We start from the raw sequence: 11746 nt of genomic DNA, 5'->3' as shown, positions 1-11746 counted from the left end.
GTTTTCCTGTAGCTAAACATCGCCGTTACCGTAGCAATATGGCGTCATGTGTGCGCTGTTTCCGGTCCCCCCCCCCCTCGTTAGTTTCCCGACCAGCTTGTGTAATTGGACTGTTTTCTGTCTGACATTCACACACTGACTCCACAAACACGGCGAAGAAGCGGTTCATCTAGAAGTCTCTCCACGTCTCAAGACAGAGGGTATAAAATGCTGTCCTCTATCGTTGCGAAAAGAGTGAGTTATCTCGTGAACGTTGCATTTGTTTGTACCCTTTTGTTGGTTGAAGTTTGGATGCTACAGTCGTCGGAATGAACTCGTCGAGCACTAGACTAGACGAGAAATAAATACAGGATTAAGTGTCATCTCATAATTTGATGTAACAACGTTGTATTTAATGTTATAAAGTGCTAGCGTGAGTCCTGTCTGTCAGTGTTGCAGCATTAACGTTATTAGCCGTGATGCAGAAAGTGTGTCCTGTTAGAGGACAGTTGTACAACAGGGCAGCGTGTGACATTATGTAATTAACCCTCTGCATCTGTTTTTGACTGTGTCGGTGTGTTGATGTCAAATTTAGGCTTACAGAGCTTTATCTATTGGAAAGTACTTTAAGCTAAATTAATACCAAAATATCTAAATTGCTGGATGAATAAATACACAAAGTAATACATAGAAATTGTTTTAAAAAAAACCTTAATTACTATTGTAAGCCTCCAGCATTATAAAAAATATAATATTGACCTCTCATATTGTGTACATAAAGCCCTATTAAGACATGGTCATTTTACATGTTTATCTAATGTCTGAATAACTCTTCCTAAAAGTCCTGATCTTACACAAAATAAAGTTGGATAATCAGATGTAGTGACATCAAAGGGTCAGCAACAACACTGCCTTTTTCAACACATTTTGAACAGATTACACATTGAATTGTTTGACTCAGCACTTGTACTGGATAATAAAATACAACACACGACACTAGTATTTGTTCTAATGTGTGTTTTTGGCCTGTCAGCTGGTGACAGGGGTGTGTCAGGCAGCATGGAGACCAGCAGTCACCGGGCTGGTATCATCTCGTGGTTACCGTGGTGATGCCCCAGACGACACCAGAGGTGACCTCATTGAGATCCCTCTGCCCCCTTGGGAGGAAAAGCCTGGCGAGTCCACTGACATCAAGAGGCGCCGCCTGCTGTATGAGAGTCGCAAGAGGGGCATGTTGGAGAACTGCATTTTGCTCAGGTTGTTAAACTCTACTGTTTTTATCTTTCTGTCTGCCTCATCCTCACTGGTGATGTCTTTAGAGCAGTTGTACAATACAGGTGTGTGATGAGTTTGTGTCACCAACTTTTCAAGTTTCTTAAAGGAAAACATCCCACAGGCTATTGCGAGAAGTGTCAGGAGGCAGGAACAATAAAACATGTACTTATATCATGTAGGAAGTAAACAGTAGAAAGACTGGTAATGATGTAAAAAGGATTTTAGAGTATGGAGGTAGTGGGGAGGGCAGAAGATGGCTGTTTAGATTTTTGTGAGCCACCGGATTAATTAAACGAGTATAGAGTATCGGGGCATTCACAACCACTAAAACCAGAAATAGACAGTAATGCAACGTGAAGGAGCCCAAAGAAGAATAAGTTCCCAGTGTGCAACCCATTCACCAGCTGCTCAGATAATTACCAGAAACTGTGACTTTCCATTTAGAGAGAAGACTCAAATCAATTCTCCTTCTCTCTTGCAGCCTTTTTGCAAAGCAGTACCTGAACACAATGAGTGAGAAGCAGCTGCGGCAGTATGACAGACTGATTAATGAACCAAGCAATGACTGGGACATCTACTACTGGGCAACAGGTGAGAAAATGGTTATTTTACTGTTCAGTACAGTAGACATGATACATAAAAACAAATAATAAGTGAGCTGGCAGCAGATAGACATCATTTGAAGGGTATTTGGATATACTTTCTTCTTTCTTACTGCGAAACGTTTTAAATATTTAATGACAAAAACATTTCAGCTTTGCAATATTAATGTTTATAAAAATTGCAAATAACAAATGCCTGGTTTGACTTGCTGTTTTATGTTAACAGCAACAAAGGAAGCAGACATTCTCATTTTAAATTCAGTCTGCAACACAACACAATGTGGAAAACTCCAATGGGTATAATAATTATAAAATGTTTTTTTTTTTTTTAAACTGGCCATCATTCATGGCTACTGATGCTGAAATAATTAAATCCCAGCTCTGCTTACAAATTAACTTTTTATTACCGTTCTTTTTCGGACTTCACCCTGGGAGCTCATTCACTGTCCCAGTATAACTTACTATTTTATTCTTCTAATTTCCTCTCAATTCTCAAGGCTGAGTTGGAATCTGTAAAGAATTAAGTATGTACCTCTTATTTTCTTACAGAAGCTCACCCCACCCCTGATGTTTACCAAGGAGAGGTCATGGATCTGCTGAAGGAGTTCACAAAGAATCGCAACCATGAACAGAGATTAGATGCGCCCAGCTTGGAGTACCTGGAAAAGGAAAACCAATGAGGTCCATGGCCCACCTTCTCAGAGACTCATTTTAGGTGGGGAACTGGGTGTAAAATCAGCCACCGGAAAAAGTCAGCTGTGTTTCTCCTGTCATACACAGCAGAGTGTACAGAATATTGTACAGTGCAAAATATTCACTTTACTGTCTTGTACTATACACCTGTCCATTAAATATTCTCATCATGAAAGCCTCGATCCAACATTTCCTCTGCTAACTCCAGTCATTATAGGTAGAAGAAGATTTCTGGATGGTGAGGGAAGTTTGTGGATCGGGCAAATATTGATACAGCGCAATATTGGGAAGGTGTTCTGAATATTTTACATGATTTGAATTGTACATTTTTGATTTAAGACTGTAAGATTTAGGACTGCTCAATCTGTGAGATGCATACTGACCAAGTCAGCCTTGATGGATACGAGGTGATGATCTGTTTCTTTATTAGAAAATTAAAAGGGAACACATCGATTCATTCAATAGCATAGCTTGTCGATTCAATGATTTTACTGTGCCTATTACTGTCATTATGGGTTATTTAATAAATGTTGATGCTCTACTGTTATTTGCTGCTTACTTCAATTGCATTACTGTCACATACTGGAAGTGGCCATAATTGATACTATGAACAGTATTTGTTACTTAATGATTATGTTGCCTGCAGTATCAGCACATGGACACCAGATGGAAGCAGATCACCTTATTTTCTGTCACTGTCAAATTGAAGCTCCTGCTGATCTCAGTATCCCTGTGGCAAATGGGTCACCTGTCAACCACATATCTTTCACATACCTTATTTTTCATGCAAGATACAATCTGAACACATTATTCCATAGCTTCCACACATGCTGATAACCTTGAACAGTGAGCTACAGATGATGGAAGCAAAAACCACCTTACTGTTACTACATTACTGCATTTAAGGTCACGAGACAAAGGCAATGATCAGTGAAATTGTCTGTCAAGCTGAGTTTTCAATTAAACAAAAATATTTTTGCTTAAACCCAACATGGTCATAATTATCTGGATCAGTGTGTGTTGACTATGGTGGAAAATATCTTGGCTGTCTGTGTGTCATGTCGGTTCAGCGGAACCTCGTACTGAGAGCAGGAGGGAAATGCCCTCTGGCCACGAGATGTGCACAGAATCTCAAAACAGATGACAAGCCGTACACCCATAGAATTATAATGTACAGATGTTCCACTGCCTAGGTGTTACACAAACAAGGCGATCTTACAGATAAGTGACAAAGGTTGATGTGTATTTTATTTCTCATTACTTCACAGCGGAGATATGTTGAGTAAGAGTCCCAGCCTTCAATTTTTGTGTCCTCAGCTTGTCCTAAAATAGACCGAAGTGATGTCAGAAGGGTTCCCCTCTGTGTGTTCTCTGCTCTTCTGCCATCTGTCTCTCCACTCCATATATATTGTAATCAGCTGTGAGCAGTAACAAAGAACATTTACAATTTTCATTTTCTTTCTGCTTCTATTACATTTTAGCAGGAAATCTATTTTTTAAAAAACTTTTTTTCTAGTTATGAATTAATTTTAAGAGTAAACATTTTGCATAAAAAAAAGATACACTTATAAAATACAGTGCATTGTTCAAGATTAAACAAGTGGTTCCCAACATTTTTATATTGTTACCAAATAAGCAGTCCAGTTCGTGCCCCTTGTCGCATTTCAGAGGTCTATGAGTTGATGGTAGTTGTTGAGATGAAGAGGTACAATTATCCAACGATAGGGGGAAAGTCCAAAAGATTAATACAAATGTAGAAGAATGGTGTTTTTTTTTTCTTATTTCCTCTACCATTAATCATCTCATGACCCCACAGACTTATCTTGTGACCCTTTGGAGGGGCTTGAGACATTGGCTGGTAACCACTGGACTAAACTACATAATATATAAAGTAGTTAAAACTAGCTCCACCTCTACCAGCTGCAGCAGTAAAAGGCTGTTTACACATTGATGCATTAATTTTAACTATCAAATGTTAGTGCAATGTAATATATAAATGATACATATCATTTGCAGGGTTCATTTATCTTGCAAACGAGGACTTTTACATTTGATTAGTTAAGTACATATTGCTGCTAATACGTCTGTATTTCTATTTTTATTTATGGATTTGTGATGGAGTTGTTTTACATTGTTGTTTTAATACTTACTTTTACTAACACTAAAGGATCTAAATGCTTCTTCCACCACTGGTCTTAAAGCATAAAGTAAACCAGGAATTTAAAAAGTTTGAATCAATAGTCACCTAATTGTGCCTGTGTAGATGTCCTGTACTACACCCTACAATTAATTTGACAGTAGTTGAATGTGAACCTTGCTGGCTGTCACAATTCCCTGCCTTGAAGAAAGAAAAAAAAGCCACTTGTGGATCAAAAAAAAATTCACATCTTCATTGCTTTGAGGCTTGTTTAGAGTGTGTATTCATCAGTTGCCCACGCACACCCACAGTGCCTATCTGTAGCCCAGCGCTCCTGTCATCCTCCACTGCTGCTTCCTGTGTCGTGACAGCTCTCTGTTTTATCCTCAGCCCTGCCGTCACCCTCTGCTCCCCTGGAATTTCAATCTCATGTTCTCTTGTTTCCTCTTTCCACCACCACCACCAGCGTCCCCAGCCTTCATCTTGTCTTCCCATGTCTGCTGGAGAGTCGTGAGCAGAGGAGCGCAAAGGAAAACTGCTCTCACTGGTAAGACATACTTCTGGCTGGTTTAACTTTGAGGATCTTAGACAAGTTGGTAAATTAAAACACCCTTTCTCAACATTACATACAGCCAGAGTTTTTCTCTTAGATGTTATCTTATGTCAGATGCAGTGAAATGTAGTGTGTAGGAGGCAGAGCAGGCAATTTCCTTGGTTCTAGAGATCTGCACCAACCAAGATCTGTGTTAATTACCCTTAAAATCTTGGCCCTCTTTCTGCATGAGCTACAAGAGAGTAAAATAGAGTGTGGATGTATTTCCAGCAGTGGCTGGAATAATTGTGGCTTTATCAGTTGGTCCATGTGTTTGCAATTAAGTTTCTACAAAAGAAATTGATGGTATCAACGCTCAAAATCAGACCAAACTGGGATTGACAGTGAGTTAGCAGCAAGTCTCTATGAAATTTGTTTCTTAGATGAAAACTGCACTTAGAGTCTCTAGTTTACACTCAAAACCTCATGGTTTTAGATAGTATTTTTGTGTTGTAAGTTGACTTACCTCAGTCCTTCTGCATGCAGTGATGGAAGGTGACTAAATACACTTACTTATGTCTAATTTTACTTTACTTGAGTATTTCCATGTTATGCCTCTTAACTTCTGTTCCTCTACATCTCAGAGGGAAATATTTTTACTTTTCAATCTGCTAGATTTATGCGAGAGCTGTAGTTATCAGTTATTTTTCAGGTTAGGACTTTTAAAAACACGTAATAATCTTAAAGAATATGACAGGGTCACAGGCAAGGGAAATTGTTAATAGCTGTTGTTGGCAGATTCACTGAAATAGGTAAATACTGTGAGTAGCTGCTATAACATCTAAAATTCTAAAAATTCTAAAATTCTCAGATGTGTAATTTGTGTAGCAGAATTTTTTTCCTTTAGGAGGGGGCTGACTCCTTTGGTTCGGTGGTTGGGGACCACTGGACTAAAATACAGTAGTCTATATACAGTAATTAAAACTATCATGTGTTTTTTGCAGTACTGCTTTCTACTTACTACATTTTGTGGAAATACTTCTGTACTTTTACCTAAGTAGGTTTTTGAATGCAGGACTTTGACTTGTATCTGAGTATTCTTATATTGATGTATGGTACTTTTACTTAAGTAAAGGATCTTCTTCCACATATGCTTTCATGTAGAACCGACTACACTGTATAAACCTTTTTGTTATAATACATTCATGACCAAAAGAAATAATAAAAACAAGCCTCTGAAAAATTCATAACAATACCAGAAGTATCTTTGTTTTATATACACATTTATATTTTTATATACACTGTACAGATTTCAAAAAAATAAATGGTTGATATTTAACATTGTGCACCCGACGGATGTGTAACTACAAAGAGAAAAGGGAGTGAAAACGGGGCTGAGTGATACCAAGGACAGACAAACAACCCCAGTAAATACTGATGATTTTTTTTTTCATACAGGACACTTCACAATCATTTGTACAGTATATAAATTAAAATGCTGCTGGTTAACCTCTCTTTGTCTCAAGCAGTCCCCCAAGAGAATGCCCTAAATCAGAAAATGCAAGCTTGTCCAAGATCTACCAGTTTATTCTATTTGGCCAGTGAAGAGTGTAGACACACAAGATTTCTTAAAACTAAAATATACCAAACCCTGACTGTTATACAATAGTTAGCTTGCATTGATTAAAGTGACTTTCACTAAGCCTTTGGAATGTAATGCTTTGTCAGCAGCATTCAAAATAATGCCTTGTTTAACACACCGGGCCATCAAGACAGACACATGACTGTGTTCCTGGTTATTTTGGGATGCTCCGATGCTCTGCTCTGACCTGAGACGTAGCTAACAGTGATGCAAAGAGGTGATGATTATCTCCTATCTCACCTTTTCTTTCCTCCCCCCTCCCTGACACTTGGAGAGGGAGCACATATGGTGAAGAGCAAGGCGTGGCAGGGTTTATAAGGCACACACAGAACACTTTGTGCCAGAAAGCATGTGTGCACGACGGGGGTGTTTTGGGGGAACGTCAGCTCTGATGTTAAGGTGCCACCTTTCATTTTTTTGATCTTGGTGAATCAGATCGGCCCAGATAAGAAGGACAGATAGGACAAAATGTTGGTAGCTGCTTCTGTCTGAACCAAAAATCTGTTGTCTGGCGGTCAGAAGAAAACAGGTTTTATCTAGGGTTGTTGTAAAGCTTGGTTGTGACATTTTTCCTTTGACCTTCACTCTCTGCTCATGTATAACAGATTTGCCTCCACCCAATCCAAACGTCCTTTAAACCACACATGAGGAAAATAACCTTGCTATGAAGAGAGGTTTGTTCCAGCATCATCGTCAACAAGTGCAGTGATTCTTAAAGAAGTGACAACTTTAAAAAAACATATTTCTTTGTACATCTGGATTGTTTCATACAGAATAAAAACGGTAAACAATGTTGTTCTGTATTAAACTGGCAAAATAGAACTCAGTGCAGATATATACACACACAGAGGGACTCACAGTAAGTACAATCACACAACCTAAAGTTTGAATATTGACACTCACCCACAGTGCAAACACACACACACACACACACACACACATACAGTAGACAAAAACGAACAGTGGAATGTAAAAAGAGTTTTTCCCCAGATATTATTACTTTCATTTGTTTCCATTCATCCAATCATCACATGTTTATATGGGACTTGGGGGAGGTCACATTCAGGCAGTGAAGAAAACAACTGGAAGACTGACTTGTACCTTGTTCAAAACCCCCCAAAATAACACAAAACCTGGTCTAATATCGCCCTTGGACTCATAATACTCTGTAAAAATCAAAAAAGAAAAGCTTTGTAGGGTTCTGTAATGCATTTTCTAGGTTTAATGCACTGATTAATGCCGCTGATAGACACAGAGGGTGACTTGGGTGACATAAAAAGTGCATTTTGATTCAGATTAACTGATCTATTTCTCATCTGATTTCTTAACAAACTACATACATTATACATATGTAACCCTAACATTTAGTCATTTACTGCCTGCATTCATAAATAGTCACTTCACCAAAATCACAAAATGTGAATGTAGTTTGACAGAAAAAAAAAGAAAAACTAAATTCAAGGTCTACTTTCTAGCTTTTTCCTACTGAATGTGTCTCATGATCCTCCTCAGTGGGTGGAATTTGTTCAGTTTAATCCAAGATCTCATGGTGGAAGAACCACGTTCAGTTCCTGGCTTGCACAAGTTGCGTCCAGTGATGTTTGTTTGGTGTTCTCCAAGGTGTGGCAGCTTTTGCCCCATCACTGATGCTTTTGGCTTAGAGCGTGCTGATGTAATTCCACTGTGTGCAAGTTTACCACCATGTGATCTTCAGCTGAGTCCATCTGAGTCCAAAACTGTGAGATGTGGTTGAAAACAAGTATAAAGCTAACATGGGGAATTTTATTTATTTTATTTTTTTGTCATCAAAACAAAAACAATGTTTTGCCTAATTACACTTTGTGGTATCAAGCCATGTGGAAAAGTTTCAGTTTGCATGGTACCACTGAGACCTCTCCCATCACTGAGGGGTGTGTGGATTGTCCAATTAACCAGACTAGTGTTTCTGGAAAGACATGTTGCTGTTGAATTTTTGAAGTAATTTCAAATGCTGTGAGCAGCACAATGAAATCCTGTTTATTTCCTTTGTTTTTGCCATGGCAGCAGTGATTTCTGGGGATGAAACCCACAACATATACATCTGAAACTATCTGCTTGGCTTGTTACCACTAAGGGTATATTAGAAAACACTGTATGGGTGTTTGTGGTTTGGGTGGATTGACCCTTTAACCTTAGTGACCTCCCCACATCTTCAGCTAATACAACCACAAATATTAACAATACCTTGTTTTCACCATCATTATCAAGGGCTTTGCTGTTTTCAGCAATATCTTAATTTAGCTGTGCAAGTCCAAAATACTCCCTCATTCACACACACACACACACACACACACACACACATGCACACACATACACACATCCATTAACCCACACTTCCACACTTATGGAAGCTGGCTTTTTGCTTATTTTCTGTGTCTGGAAGAGCAGGTTGATTCTCTAAATTCTTTTGAAAAACAAAAATAAAACACAACATTAATCACTTTACTCTTTTTTTTTTCTGTCCATCAGGATTTCTTTTCCAAGAAAATAGGATCATATATATATATTTTTTTTTTTACACTTGCCCTATTGGACCAGCGTTAAATGTTCATGTTCATATCCTTTTTTTTTGTTGAAGAACTTCATTTGGGGTTACAGCACATCACCCACAGCACACACAGACAACGAAGAGTTCCAGCCAAGGGAGAATTATTACAGTGGTGCCAGAGAAAGAGTGAAAAGTGAAAAAGATCAAACATGAGTTGAGCGACAGAGTCCAATTCCAGTCTAATTCCATTTTAAATAGAGCCCATCACTCTTCCAGTGCCTGTGTCGGTTTTCCTGATTTTTCAGGCATTTTAAGGGTATTGAGGAATAGTGACAGTAACGGAAGAAGACTTGAAGAAAGAGGCGAGGAGCAAAGTGGAAGATTCCTCACTGCAAAACCAGATGTAGTTGGTAAATGGGTTGCACAGGTCAGCGCAATTCACACTCAGATGTATGTTTGAACACAGCCCATCTTGCCACCACAGAGGATGGTTGGAATATCAGTTTGATCCATTTTTGGTTGGTAGTTTGTATTCATGGGTGGCAAGAAGTACTGCTCTGATGTTAAACACATGGAATGTTTGACAAGGTGGAGGAAAGACTGAGGAGTATCTTGGAAAAAAAAACATCTCAAAGAAAGAGGGCACAAGGAAGGAGTGAAGAAAGACATCAAAGACATTTTTAAGTTCAGACAAAGAGAGAGGGGGTCAGGTGGGAATCAGAACTTGACAAGGGTGAAATTTAAGGATGGTGTCACGTGGACTAAGGGCAGAGGATATCAAAGAGGCCTGAGAACAAAGAGATGACACACATTATCTGCAGCCCAAAACTGCAGTTAGGGGGTAGGGGATATGTGCTGAGGGCAGGGGCTGAGAGGCTGATGCTGAATTCTGAGGGGAAAAACACTGTTGGTTCCTCAGGCCTTGAGAGCATGCCACTGGGACACAGCAGTGCGAGGACGACCCATCATGTCTTTCCAGTGTTTTACCTCTGCAGGGCCACTCTTCCATGAAAGATAAATCTGTGAGAAAGAGAGAGCCAATGTAACACATGTAGTGTCACACAGATATTGATGTTATTTGTAAAGAGCCTTCCCCCAAAAAAACCTTACTGTAAGTTAAGTCTATCCCTGCTTTCACCACTAAGCTGCCACTCTAATCGGAATTTAACTCAAATCCAGGGCAGAAAAGGAGCCATTAGAGGAAGAGATTTCACTCACTGAAATACTCTGAGAAAGGCTAATGCTGACACTAATGACGATCAAACACTGAGTCTTTAAGTAATTCTCATGTAGAAAGAAACTCCTGATCTGTAAATGTCACAGGGAATACTGTGTTTCATTGTCCTCTGACCAGTTTCAAGTTATTTATGATTGTGGTATAATAGGCAACATATTATAACTGCTGTGTGTAGGCAGATAATATATATTATCTAGGATGTAGCACCTGCAATTACAGTAGATGTGCATTAATGACAGAGAGCATAATAGCTCATTCATGCAGTGCACAACTCAAAGATTATTCTTACAGTGTCTGAAGGAACAAGGATTTGATTTGAGCTTTGTGGTCTTTCCAGCATTGTAGACAGACATTTATAAATTGTGTAAGAGCTTTTCTCTTCAGTATACTTATAGAGAAGTGGGTATTGGGAATTGGGACTGATGTGGTTGGAGCTGAGTTATATGAATCAGTAATGGGATAAATTAATGTGGATGAAATAATGGAATAGCAGAAACTAAGGCAATGCTTTATTTTAGGGGTCTGTAAATTCCTAATAATTTTAGGAAGTTTCCTGAAAAGAAAAAATTAATTTGCCAACAATTATAGCTGAAGCAGAGACCATGTTTAATTGGTACACTTCCAATTAATTAATTTCAATTAATATTGAGCTAGCGTAGCCCACACTCTTTCAGTCAGGGCACACAAAGTCAGCTGAACATGCAAAAATGTGACTTTGACTACATTAACCACACAGTTGAACATATATGAAAGATTAAGTTTCCAATAATAAATAAATAATGAATGCATATTTATTTGTGCTTAAATTTGAACAGTTCTTTCAAAGAAATTCTTAAATTAATAACTATCTAACTGACCATAACTAACCAAACTCTAATAACTCAATTAGTTCTCAGAACTCGTCCCTATGTCCCAAGTTTGCACCAAATTACTTTTTTTTTCTGAGGAAACAAAAAGAAATAGAAATAATTAGGAAATAACAGACCCTTAAACTAACTAATCAATTTAATTAACTCAGTGCACATGTATCAACAGTAACACAACAACTGAAATATTAGATCCTTAAACAATTTGGACTAGCCAATCATCTCTTGGGGCAATAGACGTGTTATTCTTAGAGAC

At 38.5% G+C, this 11746-nt stretch overlaps 2 protein-coding genes across 4 annotated transcripts in view; one reads left to right on the top strand and one right to left on the bottom strand.

Moving 5' to 3' along the window:
- Positions 1-76: 76 nt before the first annotated feature.
- sdhaf2 (succinate dehydrogenase complex assembly factor 2) lies at positions 77-3096 on the top strand. The gene is made up of 4 exons (XM_051379393.1): positions 77-234; positions 1013-1236; positions 1736-1845; positions 2406-3096. The coding sequence occupies exons 1-4, from the start codon at positions 208-210 to the stop codon at positions 2534-2536; spliced, it is 492 nt and encodes a 163-aa protein (XP_051235353.1). The 5' UTR covers positions 77-207; the 3' UTR covers positions 2537-3096.
- A 3369-nt stretch (positions 3097-6465) lies between these two features.
- The window catches only part of syt7b (synaptotagmin VIIb), a 92235-nt gene continuing 86954 nt past the window's right edge, over positions 6466-11746 (bottom strand). For all 3 annotated transcript variants that reach the window (XM_051379381.1, XM_051379380.1, XM_051379382.1), the window contains one exon: positions 6466-10407. In XM_051379381.1, the coding sequence (XP_051235341.1) occupies positions 10303-10407 (105 nt within the window). In that variant the 3' untranslated portion in view covers positions 6466-10302. The remainder of the gene's footprint in view (positions 10408-11746) is intronic.

The sequence above is a fragment of the Dicentrarchus labrax genome, unplaced genomic scaffold (genome assembly GCF_905237075.1).
Source record: "Dicentrarchus labrax unplaced genomic scaffold, dlabrax2021, whole genome shotgun sequence".
Taxonomy (NCBI): Eukaryota; Metazoa; Chordata; class Actinopteri; family Moronidae; genus Dicentrarchus; species Dicentrarchus labrax.
This window is presented reverse-complemented; position numbering and strand designations above follow the sequence as displayed.

Excerpts from the sequence above, each read along its gene's own strand:
- sdhaf2 (XM_051379393.1), top strand. The coding sequence starts at position 208 with ATGCTGTCCTCTATCGTTGCGAAAAGA. Across the intron at positions 235-1,012 it reads CCTCTATCGTTGCGAAAAGA|CTGGTGACAGGGGTGTGTCA; the intron begins GTGAGTTATCTC and ends TTGGCCTGTCAG. Across the intron at positions 1,237-1,735 it reads GAGAACTGCATTTTGCTCAG|CCTTTTTGCAAAGCAGTACC; the intron begins GTTGTTAAACTC and ends TCTCTCTTGCAG.